Source organism: Ricinus communis, chromosome 5 (genome assembly GCF_019578655.1).
Source record: "Ricinus communis isolate WT05 ecotype wild-type chromosome 5, ASM1957865v1, whole genome shotgun sequence".
NCBI lineage: Eukaryota > Viridiplantae > Streptophyta > Magnoliopsida > Malpighiales > Euphorbiaceae > Ricinus > Ricinus communis.
Window position 1 is genome coordinate 4,979,422 of NC_063260.1, and position 24,727 is coordinate 5,004,148.

Sequence of the window (24,727 nt, forward strand, 5' to 3'; positions counted from 1 at the left end):
CTAACTAACCATATGACTTGCCTCTTACCCAGAATGAGCCAAATAAATCTTGGGTTTATTTTGCTTTTGCTTTTGTCCTCTTTATTAATAAGAACATTTAGTTTATTTTCTTTCTTGGTTAGATAACGGCTTTAACAAGAAAGAATTGAAAGTGGGTGGTTAACTACCTGGTTGACACTTCTTTTTTCTATTCACTTGTTCTCTTTTACAGTCATTACCTGTAGGGAAAGTGACAGGAACAATGCAATGTTTTCAGTCACTTAGGACTACTCAACCGAGTTGCTTCAATCATTAGTTTTTCACTAAACAGACTAAGATTTTGTCTCTAATGTTATTGTTTTTTTTTTTTTCTCTTAAAATACTTCTCTCTTATACCTTGTACATTAAATTAATTGATTTAGGTGTGGCAAATAAGTGAATGGGCAGTAAGATTGGGTTTCGGTCTAACTAATACTAAAATAATTAGAAATAATTTTCTTTTCTCTAAAGAACTAAATGTTTGATTGGTTAGATCTTAGGACTTATAATTTATTTGAATGTCTAATTCCTTAGTTATTTGGAATCTCTAACAAGAATGCTTAAAGGAATAAGAAATAAATACAAGAAATTGTTACTCTAAACCTAAAGACTATGTATATAAAAGAACTTAAAAGGCTAGGGCTTTCTATAATTCAATTTTTCATGTGTACTAGTGGGGAATTCAGAAAACTATCAGTGAAGACAATACACAATGCATCCAAATATAAATTTTAAAAAATATATTATTGGCTCAAAATTAAGTGAGGGCAATAGTGACTACTTTAATAAGAACATGACTATTTTAGTGAGCAAGCAAGAATAATATAGTAAAATAGGAATAATCTAATTGATATCAAAGTAGCACTTGCCTCCACTTGCCCCAAGATAGATACGCCATTGATATATAATGAATGACCAAATGCAATCACTAACAATTCCCATGTGTAAGTAGTCACTATTGGTGACTAGAAAGATTTTCAGGAATTCGATCATACATCGTTTCAAATAACAGATTAGAGCAATTTGGTGTTGCTTGTTGTGTAATAAATTAGCACATTAATTCAGGATCGGACTCAGTTTTCTATTATAAAGTGTAAATATGTCTTATTCAAGAACGTGTTAATCTCTTTTAGTTTAACTAAGGTCTAGAGTTCGAGATTTTAGTATGCAGCTGCGCTAAAACTCTTGAGATAATATCTTATCATTTTCTAGAATTTTGTATGACACGTTCTAAATTAGTTAGACTAACTTTAGATATTAGAAAAAAATATCAATATGTATCTATCATGTTCCAAGAAAAAAGAAAGGAGTAGTGGTCTTAAATTGACCCAGATATTAGCGAGAAACAAAATGGAAGACAAAAATTTGGCAATGTATTATAGTGTTGGCATTATATCATGTAGTGCAAATAGTGAACATTGAATAGCTGATATAAGATTAGCTCAATCTGTTTTAGAATTAAGCTAATAAGTTGATGAGAAATGGAGTTAATTATCATAGAACTTAGTGGGCTAAGAACAAATGCAAAAGGATGAAATATACTTAAGTCAGCGTTCTGATTAGTTCATAGAGAAATTGAGAACTTAATTTGCTTTTTCATTGATTGATTAATAGCAAGAGGAGAATTGAAGGAACATGGAACCGGGTCTGGTATGACAAATAAGTGTGCATGAGAGGGAGGTTTAATCAGAAAGTTTGGTGCAAGAGAGCATGGAAATGCTTGAGAATGTTGGTGATGTTGCAACAGAAGGAATTTAGACAATAACAAATCTCCAAACCTTTGTTTTTATTTTTTTAATAATTTTTCTCACTCTATAAATTCAGTTCCATTTGTAATCACTTTACTGCATGCTTCAACCCATATAATCTGTTGCATCTGGCTTGAGCTAATTAGTTACTCGACATGGAGAAAGCTCACACAAAGTCTGCACTCAAGGTAGCTTTGCCTTTTCTCTTTTCCTTTTTCTTTTTATTATTATTTCAAATTTAACCCATCCTTAGGCAATAACATTATATATTAAATGTGTTTTCCTTTGGTGTTTTGTTTCTTCAAAGCTTGTTAAGGCCAGCTCACAGTCTGCTGTTCAATGGAGCAATACTGCTAGAGGAATGGTGAGATAATGTCATCACAACTCAACTGGATATCATATCATGAAAAACCATTTTTCATTTTTCAAAGATTAAGGAAGTTGCTAATTTGGTTTTATCTTACAAATAGACTAAGGCATCAGATAAAAGAATTACTATTTAGCCATTAAAACAGAATAGGGTTTTGAAAACAGGCATAATAAAGCAACCAATATGCACAAAGTATTAACTGGACTACTGGGTATGGTCATCCCTCCTAATTATTGGATTCATTGAAAGTGCCAATTGAATTTTGTTTTATGTTAAACTTCAAACACTTTACAATCACAGCTAGCATGGAAGAGTTTGGTTGGTTGGTAAAATTATTAACAACTTTATGCATGATGAAAGCTACCCCTTTTTTTGCTAGAAGAAGAAAAGAAAATGTATGGTTGTTGCTATGTCCCATCTTGTTCTCTTCTTGTTCCCTGTAAGAAATATTTTCCTTGGAGTCATTTTGTTTTCCTTTTCTAGGCACCATATATTACTAAGTAATCTTGGATCTATCCTTTTCTTTTATTATGATAATTACATATGTAAAGGTTCATGTGTGAAAAATAGTGATTCTTTCACTATAGTACCATTTACCTGTTGGCTTTGATGAGTCTCATCATCTTTGTAGATGCATGGGAACAAAGAGAAAAAAAAAAAAGGAAAAAAAATCAAGTTCACAATTCAACTTTCTGTTTAAATAAGAAAACAAAAGGCATGAAGCATGAAGGTTGGAGCATTGATTCCTTGAATTATATGACCCTAAATTCCTTATCTTCTTTGTTTCCTCAGGATTCTTGAAATCATGTTAGCTACCACACGAAAAAAGTAATATTCTTTAAATTAATTAATAAAGCTAAATATATCTGTCACAGGCAAAAGATGAACTCAATAAGGATAGACTCTATGACAAATCCAAGGTATAAATATCTACTAAAACTATATACATTTTATTTAAATTTAGTTCTATTTCTGCTTCTCAATTGAAAAGCTTCAAAATTAACACACAGCCTGCTCCAAAGCCTCTTGCAAAGGAAAATACAAAGCCACAAGAATTCAAACTCCATACTTCTCAGAGAGCTTACAAACGTGCAATGTTCAACTATTCTGTAAGTAACCTCACTGACTTGAATTTATTTTGTTTTCAAGCTTTTGTGTTATTTTTATATTCTTTTTCTCTATGTAATATACTAGTAATTGATATATATAAATCAACCCGGACCTAACTGGATTGATAAGAACTTTTTCTTTAGAGGTACAGGTCTCAGTTTTAAGACCTCTTTCCACCATCTGACTATGGAATTAATTTTTTATAAAATAAGACAAATGTGAAATTCATAGTAGTCCATTTAAAAATTTCTAATCCTACTAACAACTAGCATATGCTAACCATACCTCGAAAGGAAGAAAAAAAAGAAGAATTGATATATACATATAAATACATGCAGGTTGCAACTAAGCTGTATCTGAATGAGCTACAAAAGAAACAAATAGAGAAGATCCAAAAGGTGTGGTGTACATCATTAGTGTGTTTCTCTATTTATATGGAATAGTGGGTTTGGTAGCTTTGGTAGTAATGATGACAATATGTAAGAAATATTTGGAGCAGATCATAGAAGAGGAAGAGGTTCGCATGCTTAGGAAGGAAATGATTCCAAGAGCTCAGTTGATGCCTTTCTTTGATAGACCTTTCTTTCCACAAAGGTATAATAATAACAAAATTTCTTTGGCAAATGATTTGGAAGCTAAGTTTTTTCATATTTTGGTATAAAAATAGACATTATGTGAAATTCCAAATCAAGTTTAGCTGGGGATTTAACAAAGACTGCTACTTTATTTTTTCCAAAGAAAGTTACTACTCACTAGTTATAGCATAGCTTTTCAAAATCAACTTTTACTTTTTAATTTCTCATATTCAACTTTTGAATCAGGCAAAAAAGAGTCTCTTAACCATTTTCTAGTTACAATAAACTGTAAGTTTTTACAATATTCAAAAATATAAATTTAATATCGTATTCAAAATTTGACGTGTAATATATATTGATGATAGAGATCATGCTTGGAATTTTTTTAATATTACAATAATTTTATATAAATATGTTATATATTTTTCTTCCATCCTGTTGATTGCATTGCAGATCAAACAGGCCTTTGACAATACCAAGAGAGCCAAGTTTCCACATGTTGAACAGCAAGTGTTGGAGCTGCCAATCTGCTGGCCATGAACTTTACCATTTTCAACATGCTCAAGCTTGGAGCAATTAGCTGAAATTCTTGGTGCTGTTTCCCTCTTTGTACAACATATCTAGTCAGATAAAAATTTTCCCCTTTTTTTCTGTTTCTTTTTTTTTTTTCCCCTTTGAGTGTGTTGATATATAGTGTAGCTACATGGTATGTAGATCTCTTAGTTGGCTGTCATATAGCCAGATCAAACCCCCCCTTTCAATGGGTTACGATTAGTGTACTTGATTTTCACATACCAATAATCTGTACTGTATTTTGTACCTAATTTTTGTGTCATTAAAGTGAATAGTTATATCCTCACACCATACCCTTCTTATTCTACTATTAAACTAAGCATTTAGTAGTATTTTATCAAAGTCATTCCATTAATTAGGAGAAGAAAGAATCCTACTTTCCCTAGCATAGTGGTTCTTATTGCTATTTCTTATTTATAAGAGGACTAATTACTAATTAAATCTTAAATTTACATTTTTTAACAATCTTATCTAATTGTTTTAACATATGCTTTTAATTTAGTTCAAAAACACTTTTTGCCAACATTTCTTGAGATTTTACAATAATAAAGATAATTTGGCAAGTCAATTCTACTTACTAATATAAAAATTAGTGAATTAATAAAAAAATTATTTTATTTAGATGTAAAATATGTAAATATATGCACATATGTTAGACTTTTAATGACCATATTATTAAGTCTAGGATAAACCATTTTTGCTGATTCATAATTATTATCCTTTTGTGAACATAGTCGACTTTTCATATTTTTTTTACAGTGAAATTTTAAAAATTGTTATTATAAAGTATTTTTAAAAACGAACTAAAAGCATGGGTATTTATTTTAAAATTTTAAAATAAATAAATAAAATTATTAAAAAGTATAAAATTTAAGATTTAATTAATGATTAAGTCTTTATAAAAATTAAAAAAAAATTAAATTCAAGCATTTTCATCTATCATTTACTAGCACTAGTGAAAATTAATACCTTTGTAATAAGAGCAAAAGAATAACTGCTCTATTAACTCATGACTTTGTCCAATAATAAATAATTAAAGGATATATTGCTATAGCATTATACATAATATTAAATATAGAAGACTTTTCAGAAATACTCTAAAATTGATTAAAAAATATTATTTTTACTGTATAAATTAAAAAAAATACTATTTTTTTTAACAAAAATTTTGTGAATCTTAATCGATTCTCAAGTGATAGCTTTGCTTGCTTCCATCTGTCTTATAGCCCAAAAATATTGACTGTGAGTATATTCTCGCTCATGTCCATCAGCTACTAAGGATGAACTAAAGGTAGCTTGCTTACTAAGTGCTTCGGATTTTATGTATAGTTCTTGGATTGAAATCTACTTTCCTTATACGTCGTTTGCAAGCTGCTTCAAGGATTCAACGAATAACTAAGATTTTTTGACGATCCCTGGCTACTATCCCAGGGACATTATAAATAGTACCTGCTACTCCTACTTTTTCCACTTTGCATATGGGCTTTATATTATCTATGGTGTCAACCATAAGTTTGATTACATTGCGTTCAGTTCGAGCTAGGCGATGAAAAGTTTGATAAACAATAGTGTGGTTGTTTTTAGTTATTTTTTAGTTGTTTTATCAAAAAACAACCAAAACTTTATTTTGTTTAAAAAAGTTAAAAACTATATTTTTAATATTTTAACATAGTAAAAATGAAAAAAATTAACACCGTTTGGCCTATAATTATTTTATCTAATTAATTTAATTAATTAATTAGTTAATAATAAAAGCAAACGATTAAAGGATTTAGCACTATACAGTGGCTATATCCACGTCAACATCACTTTTGTACTTCAACTCTCCAAGTAAATGAGATAATGAGACTTTATGATGTGCGTAAAATACACATATCTAAATAGGGTTTTTAAAATTGATTTTATGGACATTTGGATGTGAATTGGTCCCAACACTCACCCTATGCGTCTGTTTGTGTGTATTATGTCCAAAAGAAGTCAAAGAATGATAAAGAGAAGAATTGGAGTATAATTGGACGTCAAAACTGCCGAAACAAGCTAAGTATGCGCATGAGGAAGCTGAACAGGGCCGTGTTGGTTTCAACACTAGCCGTGTTCCCAACACAGGCACCAACACAGTCGTGTTAGATGCATCAAACATCAAGGAAAAAGAAGTTTTTAGGGAGCACGACCACAGAGAGTAACACGGGCATAAACACCAGCCCGTGTTGGGAACACATGCATCAATACGGCCGTGTTGGCAGTGACATGGGGAATTAATTAAAACAAAGAAGAGAGGAAGGAAAAAAAAGGAGAGCGGGGGAGAACGTCCAAAACTCTAATTTTTCTCTCTCTAAAGGTTTTCTAAGCTGAAACCAAGAAAAAATGAGACTTGGATCAGGGTTTCAATCGGATTCCCTTCAAAGATTGAAGATCGGGCGAGGTTTGTTGATTGGTTTTCAAATCGAGTAAAAGAAACAAGAATCGATTCAATTCGAGCGAGAGGAATTAGGGCTGTTTACTCTCATCCAAGGGTGTAATCGAGTTTCTCTACCTTTACTCATTGTTGTAATTGAATTCTTGTAGATTTTGATAATGAACATGATTAGCTAGATTGATCAAATCCATTGGGATTTCTTTACTATGTTGGCTTAGTATTATATTGTTGGATTGTTTGGGTTAGTTTTGTATTCTTCTTGCTTTCAATATTAATAAAATAATGCATTATTCATGAGACGTTGTGAATTGTGTGTTTAGATTGCTTTGTGTGATTGAGAAGTCCATTTGGCAATTGAAATTTGAATAGCAAGAACTGGTTAATAATCGCTCAGAGATAAGGATAATTAACTAGCCGGATTAAGAATTAACAAAGTTTAATATAAGTGGATTAAAGCTTAATGCTAATTTAAGAATCAATCGTTAGGAAGAGATTCCAACTTTAGGTTATTAGGTTTAAGAATTCGGTTATCTCGAGAGAGAAACCGAATTCGGTTAAGAATTCGTCCACGGGTAGCATAATTAGACTCACCAATCCTTTATCATTTGTTTGATTGCCAACTAGGTTAGGTTCCCTTTGGGTTTGCTTTCTTGTCTTGGTAATTTTAGTTATCAATTACTCATGCATCTCCCTTAGAACTTAGCTTGTAGCTATTAGTTAGTTTAGAAATTATTCATCACTCATTTGAGGTTAATATAACAAAGAACAAAGGAGTAACTCTGGGCTTTCACTTTCCTGAGGAATACGACCTTGATACTCGCCATTAGTGCTAGACTGCATCGATAGGTACACTGCCTTAGATTGTAGCTAACACAAGTAGCACACATCACTTTACATACACAAAACATTGAAGCATATACCCAAGTAAAGTGGAATTTGGGGATCCCTGTAAAAAGCAGACATCAAGCAAAGGAAAAGGGATCCAGACATCAACAATCAAATACAACAACTATACTGCAATATTCAAATACTCAAGCACAAATTCTCTACAAATATTTCAGTATCTAGCAAACTATTTCTTTCATTTATTTTTTTGTATTTATTTTAAAATACTCTGTTATTTATGAAAAATTTCATTTCCATTAATTTAAATACAAGTTGTTGAATTCAGTTTATTCCTTTACAAATATTTACTGCTGCTCATTCAAATCTTATGGTGTTTCTTGAGGATCTAAGCAAACCAGCAAGAGAGCTTAGAAATTTATAAAGAATCTGATTTAGAAGTCAAGGCGCATTAGTTACAGTTCGTGTATCTACGCATGTGGTACACTTAATAAATTTTCACCGAACATATCTTTTACCATGCCTTATGGGACTCGTCCTAAAGAATTTCATCAATATCCAGAGATATTCTTTAAAAAAACTATATTTCCATATCTCAAGACTTGGAATTTGCTCCTGTAACAATAGGGTATAATCTGAATGTTTCTTATGAAGGGGGTTTCACTCCATACTATGATCCATATTATGATACATATGAAGAATACAATCTCGTTTCTCATAAAGAGAATCATTATCATATTAGCACCTCAATACACATATTGTGGATGGGCAGAATAAATTTTTATCTTCAGTGAATATTTCTGATATTAACACTCCTTCGTTGGCCAATAATTTTAAAATTCAAGCAATATTAGCCTGCAAATATATGGAGGAGATTATGAAAAGTCAAAATGAAACAACTGAAAAACTATGGCAATAGTTTAGTTCAATAATAACTAATACTGTAGAGGAAGTTACTTCGAGTTTAGCTCTAAAAAATCTGGCCAAAGGGCCGGGATGTTTTGTCAAAGCCTTTAAGGCACAATGATATGAAAGAGCCCAGGGGACATTCATTCATAAGTTATCCAGAGGAGAACAACCATCAAATGCCTCAACCTACTCAAATATATGCAGAGGAAAGTTATCTTCCACTATAAAAGAAAGAAGAAAACAATAATCGTATAAAAACACTACATGGTCACTTCAATGATAGGCACACTACATGGTCATTTCAATGGTAGGCCTATGTTGCTAAATCAAGCTTTTACTGTCAAAGAACTTGGGGGGCATTCCTCAAGAGTTCATGTCGATGTCCCTAAGAGTGTTTGTAAAGAAAAAGATAAGCAACATCAATAGGAAAAAATTAAGAAGAAACCAACCAATTCTCCAAGAAATCTATCAAGACACAGCCGCCTCAATAACAGGTTCCATTGTCACCCTTGATAAAAAGAGGAAAGCAAAAGGGAGATTTTTAGATGGAAAATAATTACGGAAATTATAGATTCCTAAGAAATACTTGGTTAAAGAGGATAAATCTTTAGAGATTCAAAATAAGAAAGCGTTCCATAAGATATGGATTCCTAAGCAGTTCTTGGTAAAAGACAAGTAAAAACAGAGAAATAATACTTACTTTTGTAGGAATCCAACTCCTTTGTTACCTATGGGATTGCATAAAAAAGAAGCTTGGGTGAAACTAAGTGGAAGTTCGAACCGACTGATATTGAAGAATCAGCGGATGAGTTGTGGCCTGAAGCATCATAAAAAAACTAGTAAATAATGACATCAACCACTCATAAGAATACAAAATGAAAGACTTCAAAGGCAATATGGTGATCTAAAGAGGGTGGTATTTGACAAACCAGAAGAACATCTCACATCCGTAAAGGAGCATATGTCAACATGTATCAAGGAGGTAACTAAAATTTATGGATTTCATCCGTTGAAATCACAATTGGCATTAAACTATTTTTACTTATTTTTCTTAATTTTATTATCAATTATTGTATCTTATTGGAAAGTTTGTACCTTTGTGCAAACTTTTATACATTACTTAGCTTGTTTGATTTTTCTTTTTATGTGAAAATAAAGATTCTTATTAGCTAGTAAGATTACAGAAAGAACTACACAAAAGGTATAACATATCTATCAAAAAAGGTAAACAATGAGCCATAAGGCCAACCTACAGCTAAGAAGAAGATCTTGGAATAAAATCTTCTAAGAGTAGGATCTATGTAAACCGAAAATAAATGGCCAATTTTTCTTTTAGTTATTTTTTTTTATTCTATTGTAAAGTTCTAAAATCACTATTTAGAAATCAAATAAAAAAGGCCTCATGGCTACTTTTATTTTTTGATGTTTTATTTACAATGTGTGATAAGTGAATAAAAATGACAAAGATGATATAAGATGAGACAAAGCACAAAGGAGGATCCCAGTAGAAACATGTTTTATACTGAAGATAATATGAGAAAGTAGTAGGTACAAATCAAAGTTAAGTGAAAAAGAAAAAAATAAAACTACCTTTGTAAATCAAAATGAGCTCTATCTTCATAACCAAGAGAATGTTGGTGGTCTTAAAACAATCGTAATGGTAAATTGGGCATTGATTCACAGCTGCAAAACTAAACAGGTGCACATGTCTTAATTATTTGAATTATTAGAAATTCTTAAGGATAAATATCTGATTGTATAGGTATATGGGAGTAAGCATGTTGTGATTTAAATGTTTTATTGGTTCTTGAAATATATGGTTTTTCAAGGGATAAATATATAGAAGACTAATAAAATATTTAAAGTGGAACCCCAAGTAGTTTTCCAAATTAGATATGTTCTTGGAGACCCAATAATATTTTAAAATATTTTAAGTCGAGAACCCCAAATAGTTTTCTAAATTAGAATTGTTCTTGAAATCCACTAATACTTTCAAATATTTTAAGTTAGGAACCTCAAGTAGTTCCCCAAGTTAAAAATGTTCTTGAAGAATTGATAGTATTTTAATATGAGATCTCCAAGTAAAACTAATACTTGGCGCTCTAATTTTTTCTATCGGGTTATCAAAATTAACCGATAATATTTTAATATGAGATCCTTAAGTAAAACTGGTTCTTAAACCTCTAATTTTGTCTATCGAGTTTTCCAAGTTAACTGATAACATTTTAATTTAGGAACCCCAAGTTAAAAATGTTATTGAGGATCTATATAATATTTTAAAATATTTCAGTTGGAGAGCCCTAAATTGGAAATGTTCTTGGGGATCCAATAAAAAGAAAAATTAATTTTTTATATATATCAGGCTACATTCTAAAACTTTTTCTATCAATTTAAATATAATTATACACAATTATCTAATAAATAAACACACAAAAATTAAATATTTTAGATAAAAAATTTTCTTTTTGGCATTTTTCTCTGATAAAGTTGAAAAAATCTTTTCTTTTGCAGGTGGATATAGTTTCTAGTAATAACTCAAGTATAAGGTAGTTGAGGGTATGGTTTGAACTCAACCAAGTTGATATCACACCAAAAGCCGAGAAAGAGCAGTCTTGGACGGGTTGAAATGCTTGATCAGATGACGTTGTAGAAGAAAGCAGTGATATTGAGCACTGAAGAGGTTGTTGGTGGTGAAGCAAAGCAGAGAAGAAAGACGGTAAAAAGAAAGAAACAAAAAGAAAATCAATATGTGGCTTATTCATAGCTGCAGGTGTTAAAATGCAGGAGAATTAATGGAGCTAAATTACATGTGTAATCCAAAAAGGAAAATCTTTCTTTTATTTATTTTTTGTACAACTAGATTCTAAGACTAGTAACTCCAATTATCTTTTTCTTCTCTAAGTTTTACAATAATGGCCAATACACGCTGTCACAGCCCGAATATTTCCCCTTCTCGCACGAAGGTTCAGTGGCCCAGGAAGCCTCCAGAGTTCGCTACAAAGCAAGGGAGGATTCTAGAACATTCTAGAATCATCTGGAAACATCTGGAACATTTTAGAATAATCTAGAATGCATGTATAATGTGTAGATAAGTAGGGAAGTGTGTAGAACATTCTAGAGGCTTAATCTTAGCCATTAGATGAAATGTATCCTCACCGTCCATTGAGGAGGTGGAGGCCTATAAATAGGTTAGAGAATTCATTTGTAAGCATCAAGCAAATCAAGCATCAAGTTGTAATCAAGCTATTCAAGCTTAATAGAAGAGCAAGTAGTTTCTCTCTCTAGAAATTCTCTCTCTAAGCTTTCTTAAGCTTCCTTTTGTTCTTCTTGCCATTCTCGCTAGCATTTTGCCTAGCATAAGGAGGAGTAGGCTGACTAGCTGACTTGTTTCCGCGAGAAAGTAGCTAGTGCCGCACGGTTCGTTGGTAGCAAACACCAAGCCCGTGACAGTGCAAGAGGCAATTGTTTGGCCTATAATAATTTTATCTAATTAATTAATTTAATTTAATTAATTAATTAATTAATAATTAAAGCAAACATTTAAAGGACTTAGCACTATTCAATGATTATGTCAAAGTCACTACCATTTTTATATTTTAATTTTCCAAATAAAGGAGTTAATGGGGCTCTACATTCATAAAATACGAAAGCATATCCCCAAGTAAAATGGAACTTGGGGATCTCTATAAAAAAACAGACATCAAACAAAGAAAAAGAGATCTAAATATCAACAATCAAACACAATAACTACACTGCAAATTTTAAATACTTAAGCACAAATTCTCCACAAACATTCCAGTTTCCATCAAACTATTTCTTTCATTTATTTCTTTGTATTTATTTTCAAAACACTCACTTGTTTATGCAAATTTGCATTTCCATTTCCATCAATTTAAATACAAGTTGTTCAATTCAGCTTATTCCTTTGCAAACATTAATTTACAAACATTTACTCCTACTCATTCAAATCTTATGGTGTACTCGTGGCATGCTCAGCAAATTTCCACCAAACAACACCGTAATTTTGATAAAAAATTAAAAAATATAGATACTTTTGTTATTTTTCTTTAGATATGTTTAGTGAGTTGAGCCAATGGTTAATAATCACGCCAAAACTAAGGTAAATAGGCCCTTAAGTCTTCATATTTCAATTAATCTGTTGATTGGTTACTGTAGTTACATATGTAACTATTTTACTACTCGAGCCACAAATTTATGAATCCTTTAATATGACCAATTGAAACCTCTATAAAAAAAATTCTCACCTTTTAGTTGCTTTCTGTATATCCAATCACTTGGATGATGTTGTAATGAATTTTTAATATCATTAATTATCATAGTCAAAATTAATAAGAGAATGTAATAAAATATAACAAGATTCATTAGCAAACATATAGCTACACAAAAATATTAGTTTTTTAAAATACAATATAATATTAAAAAAATATCACATCATCTCCCCATTTGGAATAAAATTTTCGGAATCTATAAATTTATCAAATCCAATAAATTCAAATTAGTTGCTATTATTTTTAATTTCTCTTTTTAGTTATATTTTTAAAAGACAAAATATTTATTTCTAGAAAATAAATTGAAAAAACAAAAAAAATCACTTCATATAGTTTCTTACTAATCTTTCTGAGTTTTGAAAATATGCTTTTTGTCTTAGAAAATAGAATAATATAGAATTTATATCTTATTAATATATATATTTTTTAAAGAAAATGAGAAACAAAAATTTAAAATGAAAATGATATCAAACAGACATGTTATTATAGTGCTTTTAATTCGATAGATTTATTTATGCTCTCTGATTTGGCATGCATAACAAATCAAAAGAAAAATTAAAATAAAGACTTACTTTGTTGTTGGTTTAAGATGATAGTTTTCATTAACAAAATATTTCATAAGATTTATGAATAATTTTATTAACTATGCAAGAATAGGATAGCAAGAAATTAATAATCATTAAAAGACAAAAAAAAACTTGTGCTTAGAAATATATGTTATGGGTTTTATATCTTTGCACATGCATCTCTTTCTAAGTAATTTATAAATTTAAGGGCAATCTGGTTGGTAAAGAAATTTGAGATGAAATTTAGTAATATTTGTTAAAGAAATAGTCCATATTTTCAATACCATCATCACCCTTATAAGCACAAAGAACTCAATATTATTAAAAGTTGTCTAATCATTAAAATAAAATGTTCACTTTTTTAATTTGATATCTAGATAATAAAGACAAATTATTTGTGGGAGTAATTACTATTTGCCTCATACATTTTGTTATAATATACTAGTTACTTCTTAAACATTTAACAATTATATTTTTTCATCCTTCTATTTTATTATTTTGTATTAAAAAGTCAATCCGTCATAATTTTTGTTGAACAGTCATTAACTAGGTTTAGTTTTATACTATTTGTATCTTAATTTTTTATATAATATATAAATTACCAACTATATTTTGTTCCTTACAGCTATTTTGTTCATCACAGTAAACCCATTGCATTTTGAATCAAATATAATTTAAAAAATAAATTGATGAAAAGATATAATTTGATCCTTAAACTTTTTATCAAAGTTACAGATCTAATATAACAAAATTAATAATAAAAATAATATTTATTTATTTTGATGATTTAAAGTTAAATAATATTAAAATTTAATATTTTACTTAATATAAATTCTTTTAAAATATTAAGTTTTATTACAATTAATTTATGCTAAAGTTAGAGTAGATAAAAGATTTATTGATTAAGTTGAATTTTTTTATCAATTTTGTCTTTTAACTGGCTTGAGTTTGTATGAAAAAGGTAATAGTTAGTTTTATTAAAAGACAAGAGGTTACTAGTATAATAAATAAACTATAAAGAATAATTTGTGTGTTACACCAAAAATGGGTAAATAATATAAAACTAAACCTATTTAACGATTATTTAATAGAAATTCTAACGAAATGACTTCTTAGTATAAAATTACAAATTAGAATGATAAAAATATATAATTTTAAATGTTAAGAGTAACTAGTATAACATAGTAAAATGCATGAGGCAAATAGTAATTACCCTTATTTGTGCTCCAACCACACATTTTCTTTTTTCTTGCAACGACTATGGAAAAGTTTTAAAATGAAATACTATAAAGAAAAAAAAGAGAGAATTATCTTTTAAAAGACTTAGATGTTACAAATATGATCAATAAGACAAAGAAGATTTTTGTAAGCCAAGTTAAGGTGACACTATTACATATTAAACTACTAGAACTTGAAGATTTCATATTCATGTGGATTTCGCCAATTAAATCGATGAATTATTAAATGTAGTTATGGTACTTGTTCATACATTGAAAACTATTTATACTATCAATACCAACAAGCAATTTAAAACCCAATTAAGCAAAATTAACAAAACTAAAATGTTAGAATAGTCTTTGAATGACTCAAAATAAAATTATGTTAATAAAGATATGGCGAAAAGAAACCAGCCTAATAAAAACTCTTAGGCCGATCAAAAAAGAAAACCCCATCTAAATAGCTAAATCAACTCAAATGTTGTTCAAAATACTAAATATAAATAATATAAAATAAAAGCTTTTTCCACTATTCTATAAGACATCCGTAAAAAAGTATGCAAGTCGGTAACATTTTCCACAAGGTAAAGATAAGCAGTATGCATAGGGCTCAAGTTAAAACTTGCAATTTAATCTATACATCTAGCTCTAGCATATGTTTTGAGTTTATAACTTTGCCCATAACTCAAAAGTTGTATATTTAGGAGCGATCCAATTCTTTGTTTGAGTTATATATAAATATTTTATGTTAGGGTTATTAATTATACTTTTATACTAGTTCTCACAAAAATAAAGATTTTCTCCCCTGTCCATGGATGTAGGTCATATTAGTTGAACCACGTAAATCTTTATGTTAGTTTTTTTGCTTGATTTCTTTTATTATTGTTGTTTGCTTGACAAGTAGTGTACAACCTATGAGTATTCAAATTTAAGGCATTATCATTAAAGATATCTCTTCACAAATTCGAAATTAAAAAATTCTATGGATAAATTATTTTACTTTATGAAAGGTGAAGATGAAGGTTAAACTGGTTTAGCATGGATGCACAATAGCATTGGAAGAAAAAGAGAAATTGCTAACAATAATAGAGACAACATAAAAGGATGTAATTATGTATAAAGCACATAGTGCGATTTTGTTGAGTTTAGGTAATGAAGTCTTAAAGGAGGTGGTTGATGAAATATGACTTCATTATGAAAAAAAAAATATGAAAGTAAATGCCAAAATAAATTCCTAATGAATCATTCATATAAAATATAAGATTTGTATAAATTGAGGATGATAGAATATGCACATGTTAAAGATCATATTGATAATTGTAACAAAATCATCCTTGATTTAATGTTGGGATCGAAATTGAGGATGTGAATCAAACCATAATTTTCTTGTGTTCCTTTCTTAATTTATATGAAAACTTTATTGATATTGTATTATGTGGATGAGACTATTTATATTGGTGATATGAAATATATTATGCAATCTAAAGAATTAAAGAGAAAGATCTCTAGCTCATAAGTAGGTAGTTTATAATTGGGTTTGGTTGTTAATAGGGCAGGAGTAGATAAAAGGATACTAGAAAAAAGCCCAAGTCAATGCTCAAAATCAAAGTTTAAAGGACCTCGATGCTATCAATATAAAGAGCAAGGGCACTTTAGAAGGGATTGTCCAAAATGTAAGAATGGTAAAGAGAAGAAGGAATTAAATGGTAAGGTAAGTACTAATGTAGTACATAAGAGTTAAGATGAAGATGAACTTGAAAGTAGTGATGTTTTGCCTATTAGCACTTCCAGTTTTAGATATACATGAGTGATGGACATTGATGCTTCTTATCATATGACTTTCAATAAGAACTAGCTTCACTCTTTTAAAGAATGGAAAGGCAATGTCAAGTTATATGAGAATGAGATGCTTCCTATTATGGATAATGGTTTATCACAGATTAAGTGATGGAATTTTTAAAATATTTGATGCCTGGTATGTTTTTGATTTAGGCAAAAATTTGATTTGTTTAGGTACTCTTGATAATTAAGGGTACAAGTTTACTCGTGGTAATAGGCAAATTAAAGTTCTGACGAGCGTAATTACTATGATGAAGAGTAAATCTGACATGAAATTTATACTTTGATAGGAAATACAATAGTGGGAATAATAACTATCTTTTCTTATTTAGATCAAGATATTGATTTTACAGAGTTGTGGCTCACTTATTGGGTCAATATAATTGAGCAAGGGCTCGTGTTGTAGGCAAGCAAAGCAGGGTCAAGTTCAATTCATGTAAGGAAACTTATATAAGTATATTCATTCAAGTGTTTAGGGTTCTTTTGGGTTAAATCCAATGGTATATGCAGCTGGTTTGTTATTTTCATTGATGATTACTCTGCAAAGGTCTAGGTGCACTCTCTGAAGTTAGAAGATAAAATGTATGTGTAATTCAAGAAGTGTAAAATCATGGTTAAAAACGTATTGATAAAAAAGTCAAACACTAAAATTAAATGATTAATACATCATTTGATAAGTTTTACAAGAAAATATATATAATGATAAACCGAACAATAAAACATATACCAAAATAAAATAGATTTACAAAACATATGAAGTAAACACTTATGTTGCTCAACCCATAAAATAAATATTGAACTTCTTAAGGAATTTTAGGCCAAGGCAACTAATATTGCTAATTATTTGGTAAATAGGTCTCTATCGACTATAATTGTACCTGAACATGTATGGTACAATACTTTCTCTAATTATTCTAGCTTATGTATATATTTGTTCTCTTGCTTGTACTCCTATCAATGATAGTAAACTTTAGCTTAGGGTAATAAAACGCATATTTATAGGGTATTGCTGCTAGGATTAAAGGGTATAGAATGTGGTGTACTTAGAAGGATAAAACCCTAAAATTATTATTAGCAGAGATCTTACCTATGATGAATCTGCTATAATTGGCTAGAGAAAGGAGCTTGGTAATCTTACAGGTAAAAATGATCATTGGTGTTAACCATAATGTGGAGTTTGAGATTGAAGCTTCAAACATGATGTTAGCAAATCCTGTAAATCAACCTAGAGATGTGTAGTAGGACAAACTACAAAGTATAGCAATAAGGAGAGCAATAAGGGAAATTAGAAAGTCTCGTAAGTATATTAATTATGTTAATGTTGTAGGTACTAATATGATTGCTTATGCATTAATAGTAATAAGGAGTATATAAATTCCAATGGACCTTGACAATATAAAAAGATAGTGAAGAGTAAAGAAGCAACATAATGGTTAATTCCCATGAATGAGAACATGCAGTTTCTTTCCAAGAATAAACTTAGGAACTTATACTATATCTAAAGGGTGTGAAGCCACTGGAATGCAAATAGGTCTTCAGAAAAAAATAAGATGTCTTGGGGCTGAATCAGTTAGGTTCAAGGAACAACTTGTGGCATATGCTTCTCATAAAATGAGGGAATTAATTATCATGAAGTGTTCTTACCACTTGTGAAAACATAAGAACATTTGGATTTTTAACTATAGTAAGTGCATTTGACTTTAAGTTAGAATAACTTGATATAAAAACTGCTTAACTTGAAAAAGTCGCCAATGTAATAAACTAAGAGGTTTGATGCATTTATGATTTCTCATGACTTTATTGTCCCTAATAAATTAAGAAAAGTGGGGTTGAATTAGTGAAGAATTAAAAATTTCGATTTCTGAGAAATAAAAAAGAATAAAAAGAGAGAAATTAATACGTAAAATATTTATAGCGGTTCGTATGTTAACAAACTTTACGTCCATCGCCTAATATCTAATTGAGTTTTTACTAACTCAATTCTACTTATAAGGAGTTTTTTCAAGCTTACTCCTAAACTTAGTATTTTTAGCTTATTGTGAACCCTTTACAAATTGTATCTGAGGCTCACATACAATATTACGAGAGATTTTTTTTCATACTTCTCTCAAACTCAATATATGTGTTTCAATTCATATTCAAGCCTTAAAGAGTATTCAAAGCTTTACAACTATATAAAGTACACATAAATTGAATTAAAAAGTTAAGCTATTAATTTTTAAGAGTTTGACTTGTGGTTGTTCAAATCATCATAATTGGCCTTTGGAAGGAGGGTAATTATAGTGTCTCCTCTCCATAATGGCCGTTATAACTAGTTGTTAGGCTAAGTCTTTTCTAATAATTATAAAATCTATATTAAGATGTATTGCCAGAGTTCAATTGTGGTCAAGAACTCTATATTATAGTCGCGATTGTTGAATTAGTATATAACTTTTTACAATCGAAAAATTTTAATGGGTCTAATGGTTAGTGTCACATGGCTCTTTCCCACTCGTAAAGCAGCTATTAGGCAATTGATTTGTTGATGGCTAAATTATAATTACCTAAATCGTAATTGCTATATGCCTTTTGTACTCTGATATGTTTACAATTCTAGTCGTGATTTTTTCTATAAAAAAATATCCAAAACTTTTTAAACAAATTGACGGTAGTAAAATTTTGAATTGTGGTCACTATTTATTTATCTTGGTTGTAATTTAACTTTCTTGGTTGCTATTTTTGAAGGGGATTGAGCTTTGAGTCATTATTAAAAGAAATTAAAATTTTAATATCAATTAAATGTGTATAGCTAGATTTTATTACAAATGAAGCTATTTACCCCGAGTTCCAGAAAACCATCAAACATTCATTTACCAAATATGTTCTAAAAAAAAAAAAAAGAACAAAAATCCACCAAATCAATCTTTTTTTCCTCGATACTCGTTATTTTGGGCCTGAGTTAGCAAACTGGGCCACTTCACATCCGCAAAACAAAGATCAATCCGCCACATCTTCTTTTTTCTCTCTCTCCTGTTTCGCCGTTAGGTCTTTCGTTTTCTTTTTTTTCTCTTTTGCTTCAGCCATTGACAAATTTCAATTTTCATTAGCCTAGCCGAAACTACCGCCACCGCCATCTTCAAGCAGATCTCGATCTGTTTCTAAGGTATTTCAAATTTCCCTTTATACCCTTTTTTTTAGGGTTTTTTTGTAGTGCTTTTTATAATTGATTATTGATACCAATTTTATTTATTCCCTGATGCAGTAAATGCAAGTATAATTGATATTATGGAGATACAAACAAGTGGAAAGCCAATTGATTCATTACTAGAGAAGGTTCTATGTATGAACATATTATCATCAGATTATTTCAAGGAGCTTTATAGGTTAAAAACGTACCATGAAGTTATTGATGAGATTTACAATCAAGTTGACCATGTTGAGCCTTGGATGACCGGAAATTGCCGCGGCCCATCTACTGCTTTTTGTCTTCTATACAAGTTTTTCACCATGAAACTTACTGTCAAACAAATGCATGGTCTTTTAAAGCATAAGGATTCTCCTTATATTCGCGCGGTAATTCTTTTTTTCTTTTCTAACTCTTATGCCCGTCCCTTAATAATTCAGCTTCTCTTTATTTGTGATATTGTACTTCAATTTTGTCTTATGTGTGTATGCATTTAAAAGAGCATCGGAAAGTGTTGTTAACTTGAGTTGTTTCTCTCTTATACCGGCAGTTCTTATGTTACATGATGACATTGTCTTAAGTTTGAGTGTGTGTTTAAATTTGTTTGTATTTGCCTGTGAATTTGTATGATGCTTTGTTGGTATCTTATTGCTAGGTTCATCTGAATATATATCATTTTAATGTTAGCTTACCCTTTATAAATATCTGTGCATGAGAAAGGATAACCTCATTTTTAAGCTGGAAGACTCTCGTACATAACTTCTTTCAATTATTTGATGGGTTTGCTTCTGTAAGCATTTTATGGACATAAATATAAATCTGTGGGTCTAAATTTGGTTCCCAAAGTTCTAGTGATAGTGGAAAGAAAAGATATAGAATCATTTTAGTATCTTATCCAAGTTGACAAGATAATAATTTGATATTATTAATGGTGCTTGCATCCACACTTGGGATTCATTGTATGGTCTTGATCTGCGTTCTGTGTTTTGTTCCAGTATTTCCGCTTTCCTTCAAGTAGTTAAACAGGACTTAAAATCCCATATGGGGTTTTCTGAGTCTCATTTATTCTATCAACTGAAAATTTTATGTGCATTCTTCGGAATTGGTCGTGATTTGAAATTATATTTTTATCATATTGATGATTTTGCCGGAGCGTGAACTGTCCAAAAATTAAACAGCATGTTGCTAAAGAGGTAATGGACAAAACATATCTGATTTTGGTCATTTCAAGATTTTATTTGATGCTGTAGTACATATATGCACACATGATGATGCCCTTGTTTTTCATAGCAGATTTCTACAAACTCAGGTTGAGGTGTACTTGTTTCTTTGAGTTGCTAAGACTTTCTCACTCCTACATAATACTGCCTTGCTTTGCCGAGCAGATAAACGGAAAACCAAGGTTTGAGGTGTCTTATTTTTTTTGATTCTAACTCCTAGAATTTATCTGATACTGTTACGTCTCAGGGAATATATAACAACAGAACCAGGGTTATATCCCTTATGTATGTCCAAAGTCATGTTGCCACAGTTTTAGTTATTTTAATCTAAGGATAGGAATCTGGTATTTCTTTGGCATCAAAGTCTTAAGGGGTTCACATTCATTACCTGCATGTACAATATCTTTTGTTCTATGTGTGCACCCATGCTGGTGCTTGATTTGCGGGATTTACTTGTGTAAACGTGTTCTTAAGCTTGAGATGCTGCGGATTGATGCCCTTCAATTTTGATTGCAGATTGGATTCCTTTACTTAAGATATGCCGCTGATGCAAAGACTTTGTGGAATTGGTGTGAACCATACATTAAAGATGATGAGGTATTTTATTGTAACATTTTATACTCTATAGTTTACCTAATTCTCTATGAATTGTTCGGTGAATCATCGACGTTCTTGTGTTTTTGAGGATCCTAGTCAATATGCTTTTGGTTCTTAGATTTAGAGCTATATGCTGCTAGCATAGTCTAATGCTTTTGGAAGCATTGAATATCAAATGGTTTCTATTCTCAGACCATCCAAGATAGCCTTCTACTTTATAATTGCTTTACAAGCTTTGTCTTTAAAAATATTATGCACTTCCAACATAACCAATGTCTAAAAAAACTCAAGAGGAAAAAATGGTTCTTTTCCATTCTACGTTACACAACTGACATAATGATCAAAAGGATAACTTTTTTTTTCCAGATGTATTTAGTCAAACTCAAAATATAATCCAGGAAGACTTAAGGATTCGTTTCTCTTTCATTCTTCATTCCAAGTAAAGACCTTATCCCCCTTCCTCTTTTGGAAGTCTGCATTAAATGCTTTTGCTGAAATCTACCATCAATGACTTTTTTCCCTACACTATCTCTACCTTCTCCATTAGCAGCTTGATAAGGAGCTTGAAGGAAATATATATGTATATAGAAATCATGTTAGTTTTATGAAGTCTTAAAAGAGAACTTGTTAGTTTTAGGAAGTCTTAAAAGAGAACAGCTTCCAAGTGCCAATTCACCATACCGTTCTCATATGCCAAGAGGTCTTACTCCAAAGTTAATTTGTTGAATTCTGCACTAGAGAGTGAGCAGAAGCTGTTATGGAAGCAATACTATGAGGTCATGTGCAAAAGGATAATGCTTTAAGAAATTTTCACAACTAAGTCCTAACATTCATAAAGAGTTTTTGTGGTGAGTGAAGACTGAAAATGGAAGGGAACAGTACTTTTTGAGGACTTTCTGGTGCACTGAAACCACATTTTTAATGGATCAGAAGTTTCAACTTTAGTGGAGTGGTTCGATAAGATTTTGGCAATGTCTATTTCTGTCTATTTCCAGCATGTCTAAGGTAAAGTTTAGGGAGGCATGCCTTTCCTTTGCCTTGCACCTAGAGAATGCGCTTGCTAGAGGTGCCTGCCTTTCTCCTGTTGATGCTATGCCCTTGGTGTGCTTTTAACTGTGGATCCTAGTTAGGCTGGGGAAACCAAATTTCTGATTAGTTTCCACAATTTGTGATGCTTAAGAATGATAATTATAAAATTTGTATTAAACGGTTACATTTGAAAATTTTGACTTTGATTGAGCTCGAATATGCCTACAGGTTGTGGTTTTATAGCTCAATCTAATTTAGTTGGCATGACCTATTCTCTGCCGGAGGAGTGTTATCATATCTATTTATTTAGTATAATTGGATCTAAAAAATGCTTTTGTTTGTATGCTTGATTGAATCCATTTCTTATGCACAAACGTAGGTGGTATGTATCGTGCAAGTACTGCCTTCACATGCTGGTTTATGCTGCTAATTTAATGTGTATTCAGTTCACTAGAACTATCTATTAATTGATCACGCATGTCAAAGCTAATCCTGTCATAAACTTCCTGAAAGTAGTTGTGCATGTTTAAATAATTTTAGAGCATCTGCGTTTTCTCTACAGAGTATAATCTGTTTGCATTATGAATTATATTTCAGGAATTCTCTCCTGGTTCTAATGGACGAAACACTACAATGGGTGTTTATGTGCGTGATTTACTTCTTGGGCAGGTTAGTTGCAATCAACCTGTGATGCTTTTCACTGGTTTTATATTTTTTTTATCTTATAGCCAATATTAATTAATTGCATTCTTTTGGCTCTTACAGTATTACTTTGATACTCTTTTCCCCCGAATTCCTGTTCCTGTAATGCGGCAGATTGTGTCTAATCTTGAGAAGATGAAGCTCCCCACTAAACCTTCTGGTGCAACAGGGGATGCAGTTCGCCATGGTTCCGATGACACTGCACGCCGGCCACCATCTGTGAAGGCTGCACTTTCAGTCTCTTTTGGTCAGCGTGCTCCACATCGTGCATCAACCAGGGACTCATCACCTGTTCGTCGTACGATACCGCCCCCACCCTCCTCTTATGAAAGGAATAGTGATGATCCAAGAAGATCTCCTAGAAGTCGTCGCAGCCAGAGTCGTGAATATTCTGATAAAGAATATTCTGACAGGGACAGGGACAGAGATAGGGATCAGGATAGGAACAGAGAAAGAGAACGGGACAGAGAACATGATAGGGGCCGAGATAGGGACAGAGAACGAAGGTATGATTACGATCGGAGATCAAGATATTCTGAGAGGGATGGCAGAAGGGACTATGAAAGGAGCAGTCATGACAGTAGGCATTATAGAGAAAGTAGTTCTCATAGAAGCCGTAGCCGGAGTAGGAGTCGTAGCCGAAGCAGGAGCAGAAGTCGAAGTATACAAGCTGGTGCTTCACCATTTGATCGTCATTCAAGTCCATATAGGGACGGGGGCAAGGAGAAGAGGACATCTGCATCTAGCAATTTGGCGAAGCTCAAGGATCTTTATGGCGACTTAAGTGATCAGAGAGGGGATGGTGGCGTGGAAAGGGCTCCTCGAAGAGATGATAGTAGTGAAGAGATCATTCGGCTTGGTGGTTCTACTTGGAAATAGTTAAAAGAATGCATTGTTGTGCTAGTCGCACATAAATTCTCTATCACTTGAGTTGTGAGGTGGCCTAACTTGTTTGTCCGAGTCAAGGAAACAATTGCATTTCATCAGCTTCTTATTCTCTCTGTAGGTATAGTAACAGATTGTTGGTGGATGATATTTATACCAGCACATGTAATTCATGTGCAGAGTCAGAGGGATGTATGTACAATAGGTTCTCTTTCCTTGCCCAAGTCTTACACTGAAATTAATGCTTCATGCAAGTAGAATTAATTTTTCTTTAGACATATACCTTTTCAAGTGGTTAGACTTACATATGAAAAGATTTTAACCTATGTGTTATGCTTCTCTTAGTTTTGGTATTAGCTTGTGGTTCTGCAGGTTTGTGAAAGCATGAAAATGCTGTGGGGGCTTGCCAAGTTGTGATAACAGTGCCGACACGCTGTCGTTTTACTTTTCTGAATATTTCACTTTAACCGTGCATCAGACACAAATGAATTTTAACGCTGTGATTATCTATTACCGAATTGTTTAAAGCCTAAACTTGGTAAAACTCGACTCATTGGACTCGAGAGTTGTCTCCGTAGTTAGGCCCACGAACTAGTTCGTAAATATAGTATTAATAATTTGATGTTTTACTTGTTAAATTTAAAAATAGCTATTTAAG

The 24,727-nt window shown here is 31.3% G+C and overlaps 2 protein-coding genes across 6 annotated transcripts; both read left to right on the forward strand.

The window, feature by feature from the left end:
- The first annotated feature begins 1,857 nt into the window (after window positions 1-1,857).
- LOC8258730 (protein TPX2) lies at window positions 1,858-4,687 on the forward strand. Of its 2 annotated transcripts, none has more exons than XM_002528457.3 (7): window positions 1,858-1,954; window positions 2,074-2,130; window positions 3,012-3,056; window positions 3,147-3,245; window positions 3,585-3,644; window positions 3,746-3,840; window positions 4,275-4,687. In XM_002528457.3, the coding sequence occupies exons 1-7, from the start codon at window positions 1,922-1,924 to the stop codon at window positions 4,399-4,401; spliced, it is 516 nt and encodes a 171-aa protein (XP_002528503.1). In that variant the 5' UTR covers window positions 1,858-1,921; the 3' UTR covers window positions 4,402-4,687. The 2 variants fall into 2 exon arrangements, with proteins under 2 accessions (XP_002528503.1, XP_015580432.1); XM_015724946.2 differs by having other exon boundaries at window positions 1,873-1,954; window positions 3,159-3,245.
- A 14,709-nt stretch (window positions 4,688-19,396) lies between these two features.
- Window positions 19,397-24,347, forward strand: LOC8258731 (pre-mRNA splicing factor SR-like 1). 4 transcript variants are annotated; one of them, XM_002528458.3, is made up of 5 exons: window positions 19,404-19,615; window positions 19,715-20,025; window positions 21,373-21,453; window positions 23,080-23,151; window positions 23,248-24,347. In XM_002528458.3, the coding sequence occupies exons 2-5, from the start codon at window positions 19,738-19,740 to the stop codon at window positions 24,061-24,063; spliced, it is 1,257 nt and encodes a 418-aa protein (XP_002528504.1). In that variant the 5' UTR covers window positions 19,404-19,615; window positions 19,715-19,737; the 3' UTR covers window positions 24,064-24,347. The 4 variants fall into 4 exon arrangements, 2 of the variants coding, with proteins under 2 accessions (XP_002528504.1, XP_048230150.1); XR_007215912.1 differs by lacking the exons at window positions 23,080-23,151; window positions 23,248-24,347 and adding an exon at window positions 20,946-21,038 and having other exon boundaries at window positions 19,397-19,615; window positions 21,373-21,459; XR_003080383.2 differs by lacking the exons at window positions 23,080-23,151; window positions 23,248-24,347 and adding an exon at window positions 20,930-21,038 and having other exon boundaries at window positions 19,398-19,615; window positions 21,373-21,459.
- The last annotated feature ends 380 nt before the right edge of the window (window positions 24,348-24,727 follow it).